General features: G+C 35.8%; 1 protein-coding gene across 1 annotated transcript in view; it reads left to right on the top strand.

The window, feature by feature from the left end:
• The window catches only part of LOC107188798 (telomerase-binding protein EST1A-like), an 81,690-nt gene extending 55,911 nt beyond the window's left edge, over positions 1–25,779 (top strand). Inside the window, exons 7-9 of the mRNA XM_015577159.1 lie at positions 18,144–18,364; positions 22,264–22,348; positions 25,268–25,779. Coding sequence (XP_015432645.1) covers positions 18,144–18,364; positions 22,264–22,348; positions 25,268–25,404 — 443 coding nt within the window. The 3' untranslated portion in view covers positions 25,405–25,779. The remainder of the gene's footprint in view (positions 1–18,143; positions 18,365–22,263; positions 22,349–25,267) is intronic.
• Positions 25,780–25,999: the final 220 nt, after the last annotated feature.

Below are 25,999 nucleotides of genomic sequence, written 5' to 3' on the forward strand. Positions count from 1 at the left end.
TGACATAATATACAAGACAGAAAGTATTCATTTATTATATATTTATAGTATTATATTAAGCCTTATTACAATATAAACAGTAATAATAAAAAAAATAATAAACTTTTCAAAAGAAACTCAACATTTTTTTATTCTGATTTTTTTTTCAACAACATTAATTCTGTAGCTTTATTTTTTAAATTAGTAAATGCGGTCGAAAATAGGTTAGGTTACGCAGTTACCTAACATAATTAATTTTGCTATTTACAAGATATAGGTAGGTATTTATACTAATATTTTTCTTAACACAAGTCGGCAGTAATATACGCGCAGTAATCGGTATTTCGTTAGTAACTGGCACACAGTAATCCATGCATGTCCGCAGTAATAAACACAGGTGGTGTAAAGTATTGTATTTAATACTGCGGTAAGAAATAAAAATTAAAAATACACTGTAGATGAATAATCTACTGTCTTTTTGCAAAAAGAACTTACTCTATGGAGTAATAATGCTACATTATATGTATTACTGTTGATAACAAACATATAAATGTGTTTTAAATAGGCATTCGGAACCGTCATTTTGGGAAATCGATCAAAGCTTAACGACTTTCAAACTACGATAAAAGAATTAATTACAACTTTGCTGTAGATATTTACCAATAATTATTTGTAATGAAGTTTAAAGTAATTTTATCATTAATCTTCAAGAGCTTATGTACTTTTCAACATTAAATATTATTTGTTTCATAAATCTCCGCAGTAATCGAGGCATCCGCAGTAATAACCACACTTACTCTATTCCTGACTTATCAAATGATTTCTACGGTAGAGGGAAACAAGTAGAATCGTTAATAATAATAATGATCGTCTTCATTGCATGAAGTATAAAGTAAGGAAATCTAATACCCTAGCACGTATTGTTGCCACTCGTAATATCTCGTGAAATAAGTGCTAAAATCTGTTGGTAATGAACTACATTAGCGGCCAAGCATGTGTAGAAAAACATATGGCTACAACGTCGTATGAGCAACGTGTAGCAAATTTCGTAGTGTTTATTTGGAATGTAAACAATACGAATATTAAATGTCATATTTAATTTCATTGTGTGTGATATCGTAATTTGTCGGTACAAATAATTTTTTTGAAGTTATTGTCACAGTACTTTCTTATTATTATAATAAAAGATAAATCTTCTATTTATTATGTAAATTTAACAAGAAGAAATGTTGAAAATATTATTATACTTATGATTAAATTAGCGTTATTATAATCATAATAATATTTACCACATTTTCGTATATTAAATGTACATAAGGCATTGAAGTTACTGTTTTGGTAAATTCTTTTTAGTACTTTTAACATATACCTATCTACTGTATTCATGGTTCCTCTAGACTCGTGAAATTTAAAAAAGGGACACTTATGGAATAAACGTTGTATTGGAATAACACTAGACATTATTGTAATAATCGCGAAAAAAATATTTACCTATAAAACCCCAAATCATTTCAACAATGTTTGAAGAGTAACCAATTTATTCTTCGAGTAATTATATATTCGGTATACGTAGGTATAATTAACTAAAGACACGCATTAAAAAGCACAGTATTCATTACTCAGAATAAGAAAAATACTATCGTAGTACTTATCCTTTACCATCCACGTTAATTGACATTCGCAATTTTCATGTCACCAGACTCGATTCAATTCCTCGTTAATCCGTTGCCCGTGTCATTAACACCATTTATTCATTTCGTAATTAACGAACGAATAAAATTATCCGTTCACCTTCAACCTCATTTCGAGCTTTTAGCACAAAGTATTAATAAAATCACTGTCATTCTCGCCATATTTTCCATCCGTTTATTACGAACCAGGCTCGAGCAAGTTTTTATTTGCGGCGACTCGTCGATCCCTCATACTAAGGAAAAAGTTGTAAAAAATCTCTCGCACGACGGTATTGCGAGGCAATTATCTCTGAAAGTTGCTTACCGTTTAATGGAAACGTCGAAGGATCTTACAATGTACCCGATTCTTACGAAAAATTCTCGGCAAGATCGTGGAGTCCTCGAATGGATCCCCCCGCGTTGCGTCGCACCGCGCCGGCATTAAAAGTATTGCCGGGGGGCGATCGTGTCATCGGGAGAATATCATCAGCGGGTCATGGCGCGGGTCAAAACGATGCACAAATATCCGACTCACCTTGCGATGACGATCATTGTCGCGTCGTCATCGCCGGGTTCGTCATCGTTCGTTCTGTTACTTGATCCCCTCGATCTTTCTTTCGTTTCTTCGAGCAATCGAAATGACGATTAATTCGTGATCGACGTCCTCGTCGTGACGCGTACCGACGATTACGAAATTGGCTTATATTGAATATGCTTCATTTTGATGGTCAGCACCACTAATAAGCGTTGTGACACCTGCTATGTGTGGGGAATTTGTTTGGTATTTCGAAGAGAGTGACATCTTTACACCACATTTTTCGTTGCTGTGTACTAACATAAATACATAGACGTACCGTAAGTGTTGTCATATGTACAGTGTAAAAGGAAAGAAGCCTTACAATTTCTAAATAATACGAATTTATTTGTGTACTTGAAGATATGAGGGAAATTGCGATGTTAATCAGGGTGTAACAAAAGTGTCGTAGAACCCTGAAATGGATCACTCGTGAGGTGATTTGGAACAAATTTTTCCTTCGCAAAAATGTTATCCGAGGCTTTGTTAGCGAGATATTAACGAAAAAACGCCGACCAATCGGAAAGCGAGTCTGCCGACCGAACTGTAGCGGTGACGTTACCTACCAATCGGAAGCCAACGCTACTGCGGGTGCTCCGCCGGCACTGCGGGTTTTTCGTTAATATCTCGTTAACAATACTTCGGATAATATTTTTGCTAAGGAAAAACTTGTTTCAAATTACCTCACGAGTGACCCATTGCCGGGACCTACAACACTTTTATTACACCCTGTATACAACCAATAAAGTATCACGGCACTCACAATTTCCATGCGTATTTCTAAAATTGCATTTATTAAGACTTGTGATCATTTATCTTCTATCCTTAATGATCTGATTTTCTGTTCTTCAATTGTAACAAAATGGTGTGTTCAAATCCGCATTTTCAAAGAACCAATCTTCGACTGATATGTCCTCTGTACTGTGTAACGTGGCTTCATTTCTACGAAAAACCCACGAAAGCCTAACAGTATTTTTCTTATGTTTTGAACTCCACAAATAAATTCTTATTATTTCAAAATTTAGTGTTCTTCCATTCTTCTATAATAACCTTATATACTTGTGACTGTCTGTTTAGCTTTGATAGTCTCTAGACAAAGTTTATTTATCATTTTGATTCGATTCAGGGTTAGGTGTATATCTGCATTGGGTGATCAGATTATAAGAACTACCTGCCTGAATTGACAATTTTACGATTTTAACTGTATTTTCGATAATTACGTAAACTAAGTCTAATTAGTGGACAGTTAAAAATTACCCAGTGTAGAAATCTTGATATTGCAATTTCATTTCTACACAAATACAAAAAAGACATAGTTTTTGTACTGTGACTATAATGATTTGATCACCCACTGTGTAATAAGTGCAGTTTTTTTCCTGTTCCCTTTACTTTCACCTTCTTTTTTGTATTCAATGCACTTACACTACGTGCTACATATAAAGATGTATTAGTATTATCATTTTTTTCAAAAATCAAAGCTTCTACAGACGAATCATACTGTATATTTTAGTTTAGTTTTTGCACATAGGTATAAATATCTCTAGTCCGTCGCACCACGATGTACTAGACACTTGGCACTACTGTAGCCACAAGACGCGATAAAGTCAAAGAAAGTATATAAAAAAACAGACGCGTAAATATCAACAAATTACGTAGTAGAGTGTTACAGTAATATCCGGTTAAAAACACCAGAACTGTCCAACCCACTAATTTCCGACAACATTCCCTTGGGGGAAAAAAGAACTACCGGGTGTTTACGATTACATCATCATTACCCGCGAAGCTCGTTAAACGAGACCGTTGAATTGTGGCGAGTTGATCCAAAAATAATTTCCTCGTTCCTCGGAGCCAAGAGTTTCGCTTTTTACCGGCAAAAGCGACAGTCCGTTAGCCCAGACACCGATGCGGAACGGTAATTACCCAGTACGCACCGGTATACCTTAGCATAGCAATTACCCAATTACCGAGCCGCGTGTATCTTGTCGAATTGGTGTGTTTGCCGGTCGGCGTGGCTGGGGGCGATCGTAAATGTGCTCCAGCGGACGAGAACGACCCCGATGGTGTCGTCGATCGGCCGTCGACGGGTCGTTGGAAAAGGGTCCTTGAGAGTGACGCGTGACAACCGCACTCAAAATCCTTGTTCGGCCCGTTTCGACGACGAAAAATGAGGACGATATTGGATCCTCGAGTGGTCCATCGTGACACGACACGATTAGGGGCCCTCGTTTTTCGGTCGATTTCTGATGGATATGATATGACTTTTGCAATTCATTTAACGCGTTAATTACGGGTTCGAGGTAAGTATCCAGACGGTGGCGTGTTAGAGAAAATTTGTGAAGTATCGGACAACTCTATTTAATGATTTTATCTATCCATTTTCATGAGTGTATTTTGATAATTTATACTCTTTCGGCTTTAGCTTTAATAAGCATTAGACTTATACATAGAATTCTATTCAAAGATTTCATTGGTCCCACTGTACGAGTTTAGCGTCAGTTTCCACTGATCGAGATGATGAACGCGTTAACGGTATTAATATATGAGGTGATATGCAGAAGGATATTCATGTGTATAAAATTGTTGTATAATAAATGACCTTTTTGAACCGCAAAGTTTGAACGTTAGTAACTTATTTTGAAGAACAAAAAAACACGACTTTCAATGTAAGCAAGATTTATCCATAACTAATACTTATTTCTTTACATAAAAACGAGAATCTGATAAATGAAAATTGTGTAGTAACAGTATGTTATAATATACGACACAGTCAAATCATATTGCATATTATTATTATACGTGAACGCTATCTTTCTGAATATAAGGACCATGTAACATAGGACGCTAATTACCCTCTGAATGGAGATTCGGAGGTTCATGTCATTGTTTTAAATTCGATATGCATTTTTTATGACAAAATAATGGAACGAATATTAGGCGAGAGAAATGGAATGAATGAAATGAATGTCGAGAAAATCGTGTTCCCACAATCGTGGTACCTACAACCGGCCGCATAGAGGTTCGACGAGCAAAAATAAGTCGACAATATAGAACAGCATTGTTTCATTCAAGGCTTTCTTTTCGAGATAATTGAATTTGAAAATCTGCTGGTTATGCGTGGATTCGAAATATTATTTCGTCTGTGATAGGCCATGACTAGCCCGTCTGTTCATTGCATTCCGTTTCTACATACTACCAGGCGCATACATGCTTTGAAATTAATTTTCACTTTCGATTTTCTTGAAAATAGAACCTCAAAGGAAAATTTTATTCTCTTTTTTGGCGTATTGTTTCTTCTAGAATCACCACCCGACTGTTTAATAAGTACTTCACGGTAATACAGTTAGATTTGTAGACGTTGTCAGATTAAGGTTGTCAGCCATCGGTCGGTCGAACGTGGTTGAAGTTATTTATTAGTTTTCTTACGTGCTTTCTTTCCGCAGGCAATCATAAATACTTAAGCGTTATCTCACGCGGAACCTTCTTCACGCGTGTTGAACTTTCAGCCGCGTTATGAGACTGTCTGGTCCACAACAGAAGCCTCCAGTGCATTTCTTTATGCTGTTTCCGGGGGTTGCTTTATCTAAGGATTCAAAATTTCGGCAGTTTTGGAAGGGTATTTTTTTTATAAAAGTGGTAAGAGCTAATAGAATGGAAATTGATGCGATCAATTAAGCAATGTTCTGAGATAAAATTCACATTATAGTAGTGTAAGAACGACATAAATTTACGAATATATTTGCAATTCCACACAAACCTATAAAATGGTAGTAGTCTTGTGGCATTATATTCGACCATTTGTACATTTCTTTATTTTTCAATTTTACCACGATTCCGTTTTACTATTTTTCCATTTTTTCATTTTACCATGTACCTAGTTTATCATTTTAACAGTTTACCATTTTACCATTTTTCCATTCGATCATTTCATTATTCCATCATTTCAAGACTATATTATTTTTTTATTTTCTCATTTTGTCACTTTACTATTTTACTATTTCACTGTTCCATCATTTTTTCATTTCATCACTTTGTAATCTCGCTATTTCATTATTTAGCTCTTTTATCGTCGAATATCTTACATATAGTCTAACAGCGAACAAGGTTAGTGTATTGAAAGACACAAATAAACGTGGTCGTGAGAAGATGACCTGAAGTGGAAACATGGGTTCAAGGCCGTTTGAAATGGAAAGGTCCATCAATCACTGTTACGTGATTGCGAATTAGCGGCGATCGGCTCGATAATTCAAGAAAATCAGTTTCGAGGCATCGAACACATCGAGCACACGCTGTACCGACAGAGTCGGAAGCTAACAGAGATCTCCCCAAGCTGTTTATTAGCCGTGACCTAGGTGAATACCATCACGATGAGCAAGGACGAATATTCGGCCTTGCTAATTTCGCTGTCGAAAGTAGATATAGACGTCGCGTTTCATCAGCCTTCGGCTAACAGTCGCTTCTAATTTCTTTTCCTGTTACGTCCTTATTTGAAGAGGATTTGGACGTGCTAGACCAATTATTATATCGTTAAAATCTCGCCGTTAGTAATTTTAACATGACAACCGAATTGATGATGTGTCACTGGTTTTATAATTGAAGCGATCAATCAAAACTCGCTATTTATACTTATTGAGAAATATTTGTTAGGACGATGAGATCTGTTGAAAATTGTCTGAAATCGACCAATGATGTTAACCAAAGTTATCCATTTTCCGTACGTATACCTATATTATATAAATTTCGAAGTTTTCAGCTAAATTTGTAATAATGAGACCTCATGAAACCTTGGTTGCTATTTAACATGCATTTTTAATTTCTTCATTGTAGTCCGTATCCACGTGTCTATGGTCCTTCCTATTGTACATTTAAAGTAACTGCACTCAAATGTTAACACTTTATTAAACGTTCTTTTAATAGATAAAAATGTAATGTCCGTGAGTCTATTGTAGTTACGGCTATGAATCTTTATTTCAGACTTCTGCGCATTAATTTGCAAATAATGGAAAGGGGTAGAAACTTAGTTTACCTATCTAGAATTTTATTGCACTAAAACGAAAAATTTCATTAAACTATATAGAAATGTTTGTTTCTTAAATTTTTCACATGAGCATTTGCCTGGTACACATAAAATAGGCTGTTCAATTACAAGGATAAAGTATGTGTTCTTTTCCTAGAACTGTAACTCTGTATTTTTTTGAACTATACCATGGTACTATATTTAAATATTGTAAAAATATAAAACTGAAATTGTCAAAAATTTGTTGTTTAAATAAACAAATAAATTTTTATCAATTCCATGCCACAGTTTTAGGGAGCATAGAAAGCCATGAAATTTTCATTGCAACAATTTTTTCGTAACTACTATAGTTTTCAAGATATACAGGAAAATAGGAAGGGGTTACATTCCTTTAACAGGTCGAAAAACAGGGTTATATTTATGAATCTGTTTCTCACATAAAAAACGCTTCATTTAAAAATCAAGATATACATCTTTTTGTGTATAAATTAAGCTGTATCTACTTATTAAAAGAAATTTGATATCTTTAGAAATGTTACCGTTGCAGCATCTTCTCCCAAGACCTCTTTACAGTTATAGTATCTGCGGTAATATAGACATCTCCATGGAGTTTAATCGGAAACATAGTTTTTTTTTTACATTAGACCAGATATTTGTATCTAGTAGTGTTTTTCGAAGTAGACTTTAAAAAATTTATTTTTTGAAAGATGGCAACTACTCAAATCTACGCATGCGATTTCGACCTAAATTTTCATTTTCTTTTGTTAATAAAAAAATATAATGCCGTGAATCAGTAAATCGTTTCGACAAGTAGGTATTAGATTGTAGTCTTACGAATATTCGTGTTTACTTGAATTGGTCCAGTAATCTCTGAGATAATTTTGTTAAAGCAAGTGCTGGAAATGTGAAGAGGCCTTGGAGAAACGTGCTGCTACGGTGTCATTTCTCCATGTATAAAATTTCTTTTAATACATAAATACAGCTTAATTTAAACACAAAAAGATGTATAATTTCATTTTTAAATAAATGTGTTTTTTATACGAGAAAAATATTTCAACCTGTCAAAGGTATGTAACCCCCTAAGGGCTGTTATCATCCTGAATAGTCAAAAAGTAGCATAGAAAGTTGCCTGATACTTACAGTGTTGTTCCCTACAAATCTGCAGAGTTTCAAAATCAAACAAAAAATCAAAATTTTCGGGTTACGAAACTTCTCTGGTCAGAAACTTCATTCAAAGTTTCGAATGACATAAAGATTGTAAAGAGCGATCAGTTCAGGGTTCAATAACCCAATAGTTCCATTCGAAAATGGCACGATGGGTCTTTTGTATTGCGGAACCTACATCGGTAACCAGACATTCCTCCGCGCGCTCTATAAATCCTCCTCCCGTTCGCCGTGAACACGGTGTTCGCGAATTTCGGAACGCGTGCCTGAATTCGATGAAATTTCCTATTCCGCGTTAAATGGTATTCAACGGTGGCGCGCAAGGAATAACCCACGAATCGATTTGCAAGCGAATTACTCGTCTGGTACCCGCTGGGAAATGCATCCTCGATTCCTCTCGCGTGTGCGTTCGCGCTTAATCGCGGCTCGGCTTTTACTTTAGTCCGGAAGAATTGGCCCACGATTGGCGATTCCGGCCGTGGAGGCAAGGAAACTTCTACTTTACGCCAGGTACCTCGAGCTTACGGTGCCATTTATCTTCGACCGCCTGGTTACCGTCGATCGCAGCGAGTACGGAACGGGTAAATAGGGGAAAAATGTAAATATGAGAACGTGAGGGGACGGTAGATGGGAGTTACGATGACGGGAGGGAAATATTCTCGACGAATGGTTTATTTCGGGAAGCGTTTGACTTTGAATAGAAATTGTATTATTTTCTGAGTAGGGTAAGGCGCATCTAATATCGCCCACCCAAAGTCAAATCATTCAGAATTGAAGGGTAACAGATATTTTCGTATCTAATTGGTCTTGGATAAAAAGGAAATTGTTTGTCTTTCATGCACAGTAGCTAGAATTATTAAAATCTAAAGAATTTCAGTCACGAGTGAAAATAAATCAATATTGTGAATATATATATATCATAAACATTTAAAAGTTTAAAACATGACTACAAGATGAGATCGCTTATATGTTATTTTCTGGTCACGTTTGGGAACTTTTACATTTTTATGGATATCGCGATACCATTGATGTTTCATTGTGTCCCTAGCATCAAACTGCCCCAATTCCTCCTAAGTGTTTGCTTGTTTTAATGTTAACGCGTCGACTGCCATGGTGATCACACGCACTGATGGTAAACATTGAATTTGCGAACAGGAACATTTAACATTTTATAAGTATACTTAGTCGTAGAGTAATAATGAAAGTACATAATAAGTAAAATACTTATATTCTTAACCTCTTCAATGTCGAATTAATTTCAAAGGAAAAAAAAAGTATGTTTTTACGTATTTTACTGTTTTAGATTGAAATAAGATTACAACAATGCTTTTAACTTTCCTTCTTTATCTGTATAAAAAAAGGAATGTGCATAATTATGCACATCCGTTTTTGATGGCTACAGACGCACTGACATTTTCATGGTGCGTGAAAAAAAACCAGTGATGCAAGTGACTAATTCCATTCTTTCTTTATATTATATAAATACAAAAAAAAATCGACTTTCAAAACATTTTTTAGTAATTACATGAAAGTAAAAAAGATCTTACCTCGTCTTTCATCGGATACAACCGCACCAATTTTAGGTTATAAGCAGAAATGTTACCAGTATTAAAACACCAACAGGAAGTGAAGATAGTTGATTGTAAGTACTCTTAAAAAATATTTGAAATACATGTGCATCATTATGTACACGGAGTCTGAAGTAGTTAATAACAAAGACTTAAACACATGTATTTTATCATGATATTATCCGAAGAGTAAAAACTGTGGTATTCAATTCGTTGAACAACTATTTCAAAATTTTGGTGACTGAATTTTTGAACTTTTCAACTGGATCAGTTTCCTCCAGGGACTTAAACCGGTATGATTTTGATACCGATATTATAACATCAAAGCTATACCGAAACCGATATATTACCGAAAACCGAAATAAATACCGGTATTGTTTCGGTTATATAAGGCAAAGGTTCAACCAAAAATACCGGTATAATACCGGTATAATACCGGTATCTACGTTTCGATAGAAGTCCCTGATTTCCTCACAACCCCATTGACTTTCAATTGTCAATGGTCAGGTTCAAGTAATCCAGTATTTGGAAAAAAGTAATTCTGTTTTTCGTTCTCGACCTAATCCACCCGATCCACCGGAGATCGAGTAAAACGTCGCAAATCCGTATCGGATTCTGGCGCTGTGTTTACGAGGGGAGGGGATGGCGGCCCCTGGCTAGACTAATGCATACCAAATGTCGTTAAATCTCCAATTGAAAGTGGTTCGAATGGATCCGACGTGTTTGCCGTTGGAACCGTGGCCCTGGTATTTCTGGAGGCAAGCTTCGTGTGCACGCGAGTCGATTATCGGATTTCGGGGGCGACTCGGATTGGGGGGTGATCGGCCGAGAGATGTAAAAGGGACGTGTGTAGGCAATCGAGGCAGAAAAACATGTCTGCCGGCGGATTCTCCGGGAAACTTTTCGTGGTCTACCGTCACTGGATACAATTTATTCGAGGAGGTCGAAGGGCTGTTCAGCGACCCCCAACGAGTGTACGCATCTTCGAGGTTCGCTTTCTTAGTTTCTGTCGGTCGAGTCTTGACATTGGGTTAATTTATCTGAACGGGGGAAAAGTTTCTTTCTTGGATTCGCATCCAGAGTGTCGCGAAATGTTTGGGGTTACGAAACACATTCCTGGGATGATCGGTGGTTCAAGTTGAGTTTTCGTGGTGCGCGGGTTCTCCGGGATTAAGACATGGTACGTACTAGATGAAGATTGAAAGAAGATTTCAATGGAAATTGAAGAAAGACGAAGCATTTGTAACCTTTTAGACTATTTTCGAATTTTTTTAACGTTAGAACTACCACTTGAATATATGATAAACTAAATTGTATAATATGTCGATATGTATGATATGAAATAGAATATAACAGAATATAGTATAATGTATATTGTATAATATATTAAAGGTTAACATAAACTCTAATAAAAGCACCTTCACAATTTCAGTAATTGTGAAATAAGGAATTCGAAATTCATCGTTTTGACGGATTTGGTTGTTCTAGTCCATTATTATGTTTTTAAGATATAATCTTATGTATTTATACCTCATGCAAATGTATGAAGTATAAAGAAGTAAAAACTTGTACAAAGATTCATAAACTACCTTGTTAATTTTCAAATTAATATGATTCTTCATTGATGAAGCCGGGTTTACTTTGATTCTGTTCCATTTTTATGATCGTAAATTAATGCATGTGAAAGTAAGTCAAAATGAATGAACACGATAGTCATATTATAGTCAATCGCAGTGAATCACACGCACGCTGAATAAAGCTTGGAAAGCCATTGTTTAAAAAAAAATATGTACAAATATATTCCTTTCTATATCTATTACCTACTTTTGTATAAAAATACATTAATTCTTATATCTTAGTCACAGAATTGGATTTGTAATTAAATCTGATTTTAAATTCCACCTTCAAATTAACTCAATTTCTACTTCGGCCGAGTTTAATTCAGAAAGTACATAGTACCATAACACTCATTAACTACATTGCACTCCCTTCTCTATTATTCGGTCGTCCAAAGAGATTGAACATACAGTACCATTTATAATTGTTTTAACAACACAACTTTTATACTTGATTCTCATTTTTAAAGACAAGCAAGTATTCCGCAGTATTGTTAACACATATCATTATTTCTTTATTTCATTACTTCTTATTTTATTCTTTATTTCATTTATTTCATTATTTCTTTGAATGACACATTAGGATGGCCCTTATTTTTCAACATCCGATTTCTTTTGTTCTCACCCTCAAGTAGAAAGGTATCGATGTTTTTAGAGTTTATAAAGAGTTACTCGAAAATGGTAAGTCTTATCGAAATTTTGCTGAAATTCAAAATTTCGATAGAACTTACCATTTTTGAGAAATTCCTTAAAAACTCCAATAACATGGAGAATTTCAGAACTTTGAGGTCTGGTCGATGTCCTTTCCTGTTGTTCAATTGCAATAAACTTTTTCAGGGATTATTTTCTTATAAACGAAGCATTGTGGAGGGTGAGAGTAAAGAAATACGCAAATAAAATAGTCAGGAAGTATAAGCAAGGGCCACCCTAATGATACATACTTCTTTTAGTGGAATGAAGCCTACTCTAAATAGTTATAAGTCTTTGTTATTGGATTAACAGTCTCATATTCTGTCTGCCTTTATCCTCGGTTCGACATTTCATTGAATATCTCCCATCAGTTGTTTCTCCATCTACGTCCTCTTCTAACTACTAATCTGTTTCATTATTGTATACTAATGCCAGCGTAACACGTAGCTTTTCGGAACAGTCATTGTTGTTTCATAGTAAAGGATAATTCGAAGTACAAAATCGCCGAAGGCGGTCGAACTTTCACCAAAGACTGAACATTCTATTCTTTGAAATCGTTGAAGGTGTTCAACTACTTATGAGCGATGCTGTACCAAAACAATCAAGAAACGAGTGACTGAAGAGTATTTATAGTTAATACCCCCCCTCCCCACGTTAATGGATTTTGACGCAGCACGTTAAACGCATCGTACCCGATGGGTGGGAGGAGGGGGCAGTCGTTATTCTTTTGTCTCGGCGTTCTTTGCTCCGTTCCTTGCTCCGTTCCTTTTGTCATCCGTTGGGCACCGAAAAACGAAAGTGCGCGTTCATGCAAAATCGACTGGCGTGCTGCCCTTTGACCCCTGGCCGGCCAAGCACGGTCCGTCTGGCCCCCGACAACGGGCTACGTTCACAGTTAGGTTCTCACGGCTCATACATGAATGCATGCATACGGTCTGAAACGCGACGGCGATTGGCCAGGCGACTACGCCGCCGCTGTCCAGGCACGATCGGGTACGTGGGCGATGCCCATGGTGGTCGACGCCGGCCGACCGGGGAATACGTCTCGAGCCAGTTCCTGGGCTCCTTTGAGCCCGCTTGCCAACAACCCCGACACCTTATTTCCCTCGATACCTGGCGCTGGTCAACAATTCGAAACCGCTCGCTTGGACGTCTGGGTGTTGCCCTATGATGCTGACTCGAGGAATAATCGAGCCTTTTGACGATTACATTGAATCGGTCGTATTAACCCTTTGGCTGTGGTGCTCTCTACCTAAAAACAATCAGCACGTGTGCCTTGATATTCACTTGACACGTTGTGAGGGCATACAATGTGGCTCACGAACTCTATCCACCTGAAATATCATCGTTATTTCAAACAATACACGAAAAGGTTACGAATAGAAGTTGTAGGATTTAAAGCAGTACATAATATGGTAATAACCTATTTTAACTGATACTTTTAATTGCATTCACAAAATAATGATGCGTTGTGAAATACATTTTTCCAGTAGCTGGTCTAGGTTTTCTTCACGATACTGTATATAACGATTAATTTTGTGTACAAAACGAAAGTTCTTCTAACTTCAACCATAAAGATCAGCTGTTTCTAGTTTATTGTTTATGCATTTGTTCTAATGGAAGTGTGTCAGGTCGCAGCGGTGTATTCGAAAACGGGAAATCGGGGACCACAATAAAATTGCGATGTCGAATAGAAATGTAAGGATTATTTAAAATCCAGTTGCGAACAGCGTGGTGAAATGCGCGGAATTCTGTCACGTACTTCTCTGGACAGTCCAATTACCGCTTGTCAGAGACACTCTGAAATTGTTTCTCCGTGCATCGCGCGACTCCGCTTCCTGATTAGTATTAAACGTCGCGTCGGTCGGCGGCGTCACGACGGAATCTGTACCGCTTAAGCGGCAGAAACGAAGAATTGGAAACAAATTAGACGATACCATTGAATGGAAAGATGTCTACGATTATAAATCACGTTCAATTCTGTTATTAAATCATGTCATGATTTTATGACCATTTTCAGTAACTTCAGCGATTAGAATTGTGAATGTTCGTGTGGATTTAGATTCTTGAAGACTATTTTGTGAGCACAAGTGTTTGGAGAATTTTATAAAATTTATTTTGTAGGTTTTGTAATTCCTGTTTAGGAGATGAATGCTTGAAAATGAAAAGAAAGATTTCGTATATACTCATTTGGGTTTTTATTGTATCGCGGTTGGCACTTTTGCAAATGCAACAAATAAATGAAATCCATAGTCTGTTTATAATATGAAGCATTTACTCCTGAAAATTTACTGATTCATTAATGATTATATAATTCATTGACGACGAACAATGTTAAATTAAATTAAGTAACACAATTTCCGATATAGATTAAACACTACTAATTATATTAATTTTATATTCTATTACAATACCCATTCCTAAACAGTAAAATTTCCGATTGTGTAGACATGTTTAATAATACCTATAATAGTTACTCAGATGGTGACTATTCCATTTATACGTTTATTCTTGTTAATAGGAATTGAAATAAACCATTTTGCAATTATATTATCCTAATAATGAACGTTTTGAGCTTGAACATGGAAATTCAATAAAATAACCATGAATTCAGGATAATTTAATCTATCAATAACTAGTGCAGGGGTTGACAAACTTTTGAGACGGAAGAGCCAAACCTGTCCATTACAACAATTTAAAAATTATTTGAGAGCTATAAATATATTCTTATAAATAAGGAAAATTTAAAGTAACATTATAACAAGTTATAATATTAATTATATTTTTATTAAATGAAGAAAAACTCTCAGAAAAATTGCTCTTATTGATTGTAATTTCATTTTTAATTGTACTTCAGAGCCACATGTTAGTACCCAAAGAGCCGCATTTGGTTCGCGAGCCACAGTTTGCGACCCCTGAACTGATGTATAGTGAGAGAACGCATTTTTCGGAAAAATATTCATCAGGTGTCCACTAAATTGGGGCACAGGCATAGAAAATAATGGAGATTATTCCGAATATTGAAATTGTATTTGATTTTTTGTATATAAACAAACATTGATGGTTGTAAAAAAAATAAACCGAATGAATTTGTGCAACGAATATTTATTTACGTGAAATCGCGTCTAACTTTGTTGTATTTTCAGTTCTGAATCGATACTGCGTGAGTAACTAGAAATGTCATCGTAGGAATATCCTCCAATAGTGAGCCGGGCCAACAGAGCCAGAAATTCCTCGTTCATTACTTATTGACTGCTCACTTCCTGCCGTTTCTCTCGGGAACTCGTATTCTATTTTCCATTTAGAATGGCCGATATCGTACCATTACACGTTCATATATTATTCCTGAAGCTACGCTCTATTTCGAGAAAGACTTCGCAAATCCTCACAGAATACAGACTTTAGATCCGTCAGGTATTCGAGTTATACTAAAGTGGAGCTCCGGTGAACTCGGGTTAATCGTTTCAATGCAGGAAGATTTCTGTACAGAGATATCTGGATAAAATATAGATCGTAGTAGTGGAGTACCCTACTTTTTTCATCGGAGCTTACACCTCCAGACTTTTCCTATTTTTAATCTTCTATAATGGTATGTGATTTAAAAATATAAGTGAAAATACCCGAATGTTATGAGACAGTAATGACCGATAGAAACCAAACCGCGGTAATTAGGTTGTTAAGAAAAGAGTACATCTGTGTCGAAAATGACCATTTTCCTTGGCGCAAGCACATCTTTTTTGACTTATTATTATTTGTCACCTGTATGAATAGTAGATTCGATTTTTAAAAAATCGTTTAATCTCCTCTTTAGAATAGCTTAAATTATAACTGATAATGCTACAATTTTCAGTTATTGTATCGTCTACTACATTGTTTAATGGCTAGTAGTTCACACACAATCGTTGATTAGTTCATACTTGATTTCAGATTATTATTAATTTAAATGGCACTCGATGCTTCCCTTTTACATTAGATACACCAGTAAATAACCCACTGTTTTCTGTGAAATTATAACATTGTATTTTATAGTCAATATCTTTTCGATTTTTTCTTGGTACAAATGGCGTGGGATGTTGGAGAATAATCATGAACATTGACGAATTAGGTATACATCCTTCGTTTCCCTGAAAACCAATTTTTGCTGATGTTATAACTTTTCCTCGTGACATTTTTGTTTAAGAGGCATTGTTTAAAATACTACTGTATATATTTAACAAGTACGATATTATAACACTGATAACATTGAATCCCCCAAATGTTCCTCGTAGAAATATTGAGACAAAATGAAATTAATGTGACGTGAGTGATTGTTCTACAATTAACAACAGAAACTTGAAATTAGTTTATACAAACCGTTCCATAATAGAAACATTGTAGTGTTCGTAAGGTCCCAGACACACAACTACTACAAAATATTAATTTATCTTCACTGTAATAGGTGATATGTAGACTACGAATCTTAATGCAATTTCACATTTTTATAGATTAATATACCGAGCTGAAAGTATGTCAGAAATTTGTTTCCTTTATTGAAGGTTTTCTAATGTCCAACGTAAAGGAAAATTGATAGTAATCTTTATGAACATTTTTGATGTATTGTGTTCCTCATATTCACATTTACTATAAATGCATAAAATCCGCAGTCTAGTGATTTGTAATCAATTGTTTGGTCTTCATCTTTTGTTTACATTATTAGGCTGTTTATATATTGTAATGCGTTTATTATTTGTGCATGGGGAATGAAGTTTCTCTATGAACATTCTGGGTCTTCCACCAGCCAGTTTATAAATTTTTCATCAAACTTCAATTGTGGGCAAGAAGTTCGACTGCCTATGTAGTCTCCCCCAAACACCTCGGCAGAAAGTTCATTAGTGGTACCTTCACTCCGCGAGGGTCGACCGACAAAGTTTGAATAAACATTGTTAAGGCCCCTTCGTTCACGATTCCGTGTTAATGTTTTTTTTCCTGGGGCCACGGTGCCCAATGAAAAAACTTTTCCAACGAGTTGGTTTGAAATTAGTGCATTCTACCAAGGAAAAAATAAAGTTCCTTACTTCGTGTCAATACCTCGATGATAAAATAATAAGTATTTGATTCTGAACTAAAGACTGTGGCATTAAAAATAGCGAACAATAATAATAGAACATTGTGATACTATTCTAAGGGTTGTAATATTTATTATATTAAGGCGTACTAGAACATATTGCACATCTTCAGTTGTTTTCTTTCTTATTATGTACTCTTATTTGTGACATTCATTTGCTAAAATGATTAAATCCACAATATGTACTATATGTTTAAAATTTATTCTGAATATAAAAACTTAAGCATCGATCAAGTGCTTTGGCAATAAAATTCGTCTGATCATAAAGTTGTTGGAAATAGTAAATTTAACACTGTACTAACTGATGGCCTGTTAATACGCATTTTGATTTTGGTGATTATTTTATCGATATAAGAAGACTACTAATTTACCTTTAACATGTTCACGACGGGAGGTATCACGGGCGGTACAGACACGCGATTCTTTATTTTCACACTGTAGATGCGTAACTGTATCGTGTTAGTCTATCTGGTAATAATACTTGGCTAACGTGCACCTCACGATACCCTGTTATTTTAAGGTTAGTCTTACTATCTCTTTATATGTTTATTTAATAAAAAGTTCGTCGTGTTTTTAGTGTCCTACGGAAAAAAAGCTACGTTTGTTAGTTCTCCATAGCTAAAACAGTTTTCGAGTAGAAAGGGGGTAAATAATCATCGAATGGTATAATATTATTACGAAGCGGAAACAGTTAGAAACTATGTCTGCAATGGTCTTTTTAGATTGAAACGTATCCAATCGAATGTTTCAACTTTTTGTTTCAGTTTTGAATGAGCTCGAGGGTTTAGCCAGGGGCGCGGATGCTAGAGACTGTCCTCCGGCTTCGAGGGCGGCTCTGGATCCAGAGCACGTGGCCAGGGTAGCTGAGAGCGCGAAAGCGGCGCTGGCTTTCGCCAGAAGCAGAAATCCAGCGATCCGGTGCTTAACCACGAGAGGAACTGTCCTTACATCTAGCACTTTCACCGTGGAGGAGGACGTTGACAAGGTAAGTAGATTGCTCCGTAGTTAGTTACTGTCTGACACTGGGTAGTTAATACTACTTACCGTCTGTTTAATACGTTGACTGCCACAGTGAAAAAGGCCGCCCGTAGCCAGATACACTTTATTTCGTTTTTTAAGTCATAAATTGTCGAAAATATTTGAGTTTAGTTAATAGAGGCTGTATGTATTGTTTTAAATTATACTGTGATGTTAATTTCATGCAAACATTTTATAACAGTGTTTAAATAATCCAGACACTTTTCAATGTACGTGTCACCCATATTTGGGTGACGTGGCAGTCAAAGTGTTAACCCAGCGGTGGGCAAAGTTGACTCCTGGGAGCTAAAACTTGTCCCCACCATCGTCCACCGTTACCATGGAGTGACAGAGACAAGAGTCTGTGCTTCTTTGTTTCTACGATGCGAAAGAAAGGTTGGAAGGGGAAACAGGCGCGTGCGGTGCCCCTACGCTGTCCAGCGCTGGTTTAACCCCTTAACGTGCGCTTTTATTGTAAAAAATCGTTAAAAAAATGACTATTTTTTATTCGTGGAAATCATTATGTGAACATATTTTTTGTAAAATACTCATACATATCGGGACAAAAAAAGTGTTTAATCAAGAATATTAATTTTACTTCAAGTTATATGCGAAAAATGTAGGCGCAATAACTGCAGTGACTGTAAGGATTACAAAAATTAAGAATTTTACCTTATTCTGTATCAGGACCACATTGAATGAATATGATTGCTGAAATAATAACAGTCGTAAATAAAGCAAACTTTTGAAAAGCCACTCTCTCGACGCTTGTATTTATCGGTGGATGTATGCGAATACTCATGATATGTTAAGCTCGCGAGAAGTTGCAAAAATGATTGAAAATTGAGTTAATTATGCAAATATTAAAATAATAATTCTTTTATGCAGCCATGACTCTCTTGGGACTATTTTTCATTGCCCGTGTTTATCAATCTCTACCGCGGTAGCATTAACATAAAAGTCCACGCTGCTCAAGTTAACTCGAGCGTGCGCGTTAAGGGGTTAACAAGGCCGTGATCGGCATACTTCCAAAACTACTTATTATATTGTAGTGAACATAATACACATATTCTACTCATTGCGTACTGGCACGCATTACTATTAACCCTTTTAGCGCTACGAACCCATGCATAAATTTCGAAAAATTGTTCATCTTGTGCTGTATCCCATTTATATGTCCCAAAACAACTATTCAATGCGCGCTATAAACCCATATGTGCGCCCGATTTGTATCGTAATAAATGATTTTGTTGAAGTTGCATTTTGATTTTGAAATAATTTCATGGTACAGTCGTTATATTTTGTATCATAAGCGACAAATTATTCAACTGAGCACAAGCTTTATCATAGTAGGTAACCTTAAAGGTCATAATGTAGTACATGGATGAATTCGTCTTGTAACATGATTTCGTGTGACATAAAAAACTATATGGCGTTCCATTTAAAAAATGGAAGATCACCTTCGTTTTTCGACAAATATTGCAAATATAAAAAAGGTTGATATACGCTGTTAAATTGGTCACAGAAAACTGCAAAAATTTTGTCTCCCATTATTTTCTCTAATATTTACCATTTGCGAGAACAACGTCAACTTAGTAATAGCACGAACACCCTGTATACTACCACAGTACTTTAACTCACGTGAATATTTTTTTATACTGTCCACCAAATGAAAGATAATACGGTGATTTGCAATGGATCACCCTGTATGACCATACAGAAAGGTGGTATTGCTGACGATAGGAAACATTGGGATACAGTGTGTTATCTTTTAAAAGTTACGAATATAGTCAGTGATTTGAAGCTTTCGAACGGTAGTATACATTATTCTTAACATAACGAGAGATTGTCAGTATCTTACGTTAACCGAAATTACCCATGGAAGATACTATGGGGGTATCAGGCAAGACTTGTGTACAGGCGAAAAACGCAAGCAGGGACTGACCGGTGCTCATTGAAGCGCGAATGTTATGATAAGGGTTTGAGTATACGAGAACCCCCACGTTGGTGTACAGATAAATTCTTCTCGCGGCGCTGGTAACTTCTGGCGCAGCACGCATCTCGGTCAGCCGCTTATCTCGTCGGTAACATGCAGGATACATGGGTAGGATAGTATCGTAACAGGAACCTTGATCTGTCAAACGATAGATAACGTGCGCTCCGAGCTCGTTAGATTTTATTCTCCGCGCCCAGCCACCCTGCGACTCGGGCGTCGCCTCTTCCTCTTTCTTCTCGCCTATACGTCCGTTCTCACACCGTTCATCCTATTTTTCTTTCTCCTTTTGTTCGACTTCTTGAGAGTGCTGAAACTTTCACACCGAGTGCAGACACTGAATTATCGTTCGCGGGCTGATTTACTTATGAATTTTGTTTAGTGTAACTACTGCTGATATTGGACTACACCTTCCTGGGATGTAAAAAGAAAGTCTTAGAGCGTAAAAATAATTTTTCTCGTTTCAATTCTTCTTATTATTTATTGTGCAAGTCTTGTGATAGTTGTCGACGATGTAACAATGTCAGCGTGCAGTGTAGCATCTGTCAGAGTTAACAGAATGGAAGGTCTAAGTAATTGTTTTATAGTTAGATAGTTTATGCTAGGGTTATGCCTATTTTGAAAGGGAAACCTGAAGAATTAGAAAAGTTGTAGCGTTTAAGAGAAGAATTTATTCTTTTTCGGCAGGTATGATGAGTTTATATTGTTTAACAAAATATTATGAATCAAATGTATAATAAAAGTTTAATGCCTAATCCCTAGAAAAATTTGTAAGAAACTGAATGAACACCGTCCGAAATTGATTAATATATTACTCTTTTGGATATCGTGCATGCCAGTTTAAAACACATAGTTTCGAGAAACACGCAGTTTGCAACTTGTTCATTTTTTTGGAATTCAACTTTAAAAATTTTGAGAATATATTTTTTAAATGTTGTAGGTATGTATGTATGTACAGTTATTACTGAACACCTAAGTTCTTGAAAGTAAACTTCTAAATTTGAAACTAATTTTCGGAAAATGTTATTTATTGAAGTCTTCTTGCTCGATCTTTTTTTATTAAAATAGTAATCGGTACCAAAACCATGGATGGAGTTTCATAAAGTTTATCTTCGAGTTTGGCTTAAGATTTTTCGAGAGTAAATATGTACATAGAGATCATCTTAATCCATCATCCGTTTTAATTTATTTTCAATATTTTGAAGTAGTTCTACTAGTAAAAGAAGTAATAGAAATAATAATAAAATTATAACCAAACATACAAATCAATGAAAGCTATTATTCTCGAATATCTATTTCAAAATCATTGGGTGTATCAATAAATAATCCACTATGTTCTTAAATTATAAAACGGTATATTTTAAATTGATAATATTTTTCTCGATTTTCCGCTGAAGAAAACTAGAGTGCAGGATGTTGGAGAATTGTTACGAATACAATTAAATAGTATACATAGATCCTTGGCTTCGGTAAAAGCCGATACAGATGTCGTCAAGAAATAGTGGATTACTTACTGGTGCACCTAATATTTCATCGTTTATTATAAACAGATTGCAGATTTCGTCCCTTCAGGACACACAACATATCTAAATCATCAAAGATTGTCAAGACTCAAGTATAATTAAATAGTTAATACTAACAAAATCCCCAGGAAAGTCTGTATTTTCAAGACCATCATTTAGACGTAAAGTACAATTTGTCCCTGTTTCGTAATTTCAGAAGCTTCCTAACAAAAATTCAATGAATTCTTATATCGTTCAAAAAAAAAAAAAAAATAACAGGCTTCTCTGGATGAAGTCGGCCATTAAGATTCGCGCAAAGCTGACACGTGTCATTTCGCAAATAATAAAGCACCATCTGGGATTCTGTTGCAGGACGGGCTGACAAGGAACGATGACAGAATACTGGCTACGTGCTTGAGCCTCTGCAAAACGGGTAACAAAGATCAAGTAAATGCAGGTACGTACACAAACGCGCGCATTTCTCTTCGGTGTATACATGTATACATACCACGGCCACGTTTCAGGGTTTCCTACGGCTCTGATAGTGATTAATACCGTGCCGATTGTAATTCTCGTTTACACGTAGATTAACCGTTATCGGGGGGGGGGGGGGGATGTTACCGTGCTGAAAAACGACACGCCTCGCCTTTTATCAATCTCTACCGCGGTAGCATTTATCACCTAATGTACTACTAATTATTCGCTTCTTCCCGGTGCCGGGAACGACACCTAATGTAATCAGTGCCGCTGGGACTTGGTGCGCTAATTGAAAACACGATAATCACCGATTGATTTGTGATTCACGCTGTGGACTGTGATCCGTACGATGAGTGGACTGTGGACGTTTCTGTCAATTCGTATTTTATTGAGTAATTTTAAAAATACAGTAATTATATAAAAATTTACTTTTTCTATTGACGGGTTTGTTCGGTTCAAAATGAAGTTTTTATTATTGTTTGTTTTCATGTTTTCGATATATGTAAAGTAGACAATATATGTCAATATATAACATAATTTACAAACATAGAAATTAAATTTTTCTTTAATATTAATTACGTTAAATATAAAACGAAGTTTGAAGACACATTGAGTATAATGTAAAAATATCATTGAAGTGTAACACAGTTTTCGCTTTACTGTATGTTGCGTGTTCCTATTTGCTATGAGTATACATGCACGTGATGCAGCGATACGAAGATTGCAACTTTGCATTGACGCAAACAGTCACCAGTTCGAGCATCTCCTGTAATGTACGAAAGTTTATTTTACTACCACATTTGACCTTGCAATGACCTTCAATGATAGCTCGCTGAAGCTGTTTCAACACCGGTTATCACATCGCGATAAAAAAAACATAGCATTTCATTAAAAAAAAATAGAGATGACCTTGATATCTCCCCTATGCCTTCACCCACGTAAAAACTGTTTGTGTCACAATATGCCCCCCTCTATACCGTGTAAGTTTTGTATATAACATTTTTTTCATATTATTACAAATAACGGCAATATTCAAAGTGGCAATGTTCATAGTTATTGCCCCACCCTGTATATTCACAAAATTAAATTTACAGTATAGTAATTTATAAATAACCATCAGACGTTTATACGATTTTTCATTTTTAAGAATTCATTATTTTGAAATTATTAAGCGCTTTAGAAGTTCATTGCGTTAGAAATAAAATACGGATTTCATTAATCTTCGGTGGAGATTGTCTTTCAATTTGTTTCTAACATTCATGCATCTACAGAATACAATATTGCATTAAGTATAGTACAGTAAAAATTTTAATAATGTCTTATTGTATCGTTATTTTATTTGAAATCTGATAAAGACCTTAAAGAAGCAAAGTAATTTCTATTCGATTCTAGTTTCAGTAAAATACTCCTAATATTGAAATGTTGCATAAACATCCGCAGTTCAATCCTCACGTTACTTCGTTCATCTTGTGCGGTCCTTACTTGACCACTTACAAGGAAAGCTGTATTAATTCATACATTATGATAGAAGAATAGGTTCTCTTATATGTCGGGAGGAAAATGTGAGAAAATATACAGACTGCATAAATAATACACTTAAAAATATTGTAAATAAAATATTTTTTCATGATTAAAATATTTCATAGTGTATGAATTATTCTAACACAGCATAGCTAATACAAAATTATTATATAAATTAATACAAATTATTAGAAGTTTCCTAAATGTATGTATTCATAAAGTACTAGAAAAATTCCTTGAAAATACTTAATACTTTGAAATATACCTACCGCGTTAGTACAGTATTGATAATGATTGATATTACTAATAAAACATATCGGTATCGAAAATCGAGACCAAGTGTTTGAGCTTGGAATGCCATTTAATAAATCTTATTTTTTGGCAATTTTGCATTTTTGCAGGCGACGTGGACAGTGGTGTTAGGCAATGTTTTTTTACTACTTTTCGTTTCATCGGGTCGAAAACACACCTTAACACTAGAACTACCAAACAAGTAAAAGTGACTTGTCAGTACACTCTTATAACGATAATTAAAGTGTTATAACAATACATTTTGTCAAATTTTTTTGCTACTAATTACGATATGAAAGTGAAGAAATTAGTTAATTTGTAAATTTGTAAATTTTTAATAGTTTGTCATGTTTATCGACCGATCGAAAAAGATATGCGTTTATCGTCGGTAATTCTAATGTTAAAGGTTAATGTGTTTTCCTATTTCCCTATATGTACATAGGTATATCTTGAAAACTGTAGTAGATATGAACAAATTGTTACACTGAAAAATGAATGGCTTTTTATGCTGTCTAAAATTGTGCAACGAAATCGCTAAAATTTCTTATTAAATATATAACTAAACAATTTTTTAACAATTTCAGCACACGGTCTTAGAGGGCATATATGTAAAGTCATTAAATTCCTACTCTAACAATTGTTTTATTATATATACTATAGTTTTCGAGATATACAGGAAAATAGAAAAACACTCATTAACCTTTACCATTAGAATTACCGACGATAAACGCATATCTTTTTCGGTCGATAAACATGACAAACTATGTAAAATTTACGAATTTACAAATTAACTAATTTCTTCACTTTCATATCGCAATGAAAGTTAATTATTAAGGTAATTTGCACCCTGAAGGGCCGAAAAGCAACCAAATAAAAACATTGTCTGGCACTGTTATCCAGGTCCCCTGCAGAAAAACAAAAATTCAAAAAATCAGACTTTTCAGGTTATCCAAATTTCCTTGTCAATACTTTATTATTAAATTGTTTAAACATCATCGATATGCGTTGGATCTATCCCATCGACAAAAATCCGTTAACAATAAAGTCGTCGAAATAAAAATCCTCGTTACCTTGTTTGTTTCCGTAGAGGAAGGCCAACCGCGACGTCTGAGGAGAGAAGTAGTCTTGCTAACGGAGGACAGAAACCTGAGGGTGAAGGCACTGGCGAGGGACGTTCCCGTCAGAGAAGTGCCCGACTTCATGCAGTGGGCCGGCCTCGGGTGAAACGTTCCTCTGACCTGACCCACCCGTTAACGAAAAAAAATCTCCCGTTACCCCCGCCGAGTAAATTTCGACCAGCAACAACAGCAGCAGCAGCAGCAGCAGCAGCAGTAACAACAACAACCGGCAAGACCGAGAGGAAAGCGTGGAAGAGAGGAAGGATGTCTCGTGAGTAGATGTTCATCGTGCTCCTCCAATCGTGGCCGTACAGCTGTCACGCGTGTGCGTTCGTTCTGATTGTCGAGGTGTCGTCGAGCCTCGTTTTCGTGGAGTCGTGCGTACCTCATCTCAGCTAGGGCGAGGATCATGGCGGTGTTGCGAGACGACAGATTCGTCGCGTTTTATCCACCATAAAGTTACTTATCTTTGGTAAGAAATCCAGACGGTGTATCTGAACTCGTGCGAGAGTAAACGCGAACAATGACATCTTCTTCTTCGATGTGCGTTCGAACGAAGGGAGAAAGCATTAAGGCAGTGGTCCTACATACGTGATCGATATAAATTTCATCCCTTGAATTCACGATATGATCGCAAGAAGCTGCTCCTTTCGCGTAGGATCGTTCAGAAATTCGGCGATAGACGGACAGATCGGCCAGAA

The sequence above is a fragment of the Dufourea novaeangliae genome, unplaced genomic scaffold (genome assembly GCF_001272555.1).
Source record: "Dufourea novaeangliae isolate 0120121106 unplaced genomic scaffold, ASM127255v1 scaffold108, whole genome shotgun sequence".
NCBI classification, from domain to species: Eukaryota; Metazoa; Arthropoda; class Insecta; order Hymenoptera; family Halictidae; genus Dufourea; species Dufourea novaeangliae.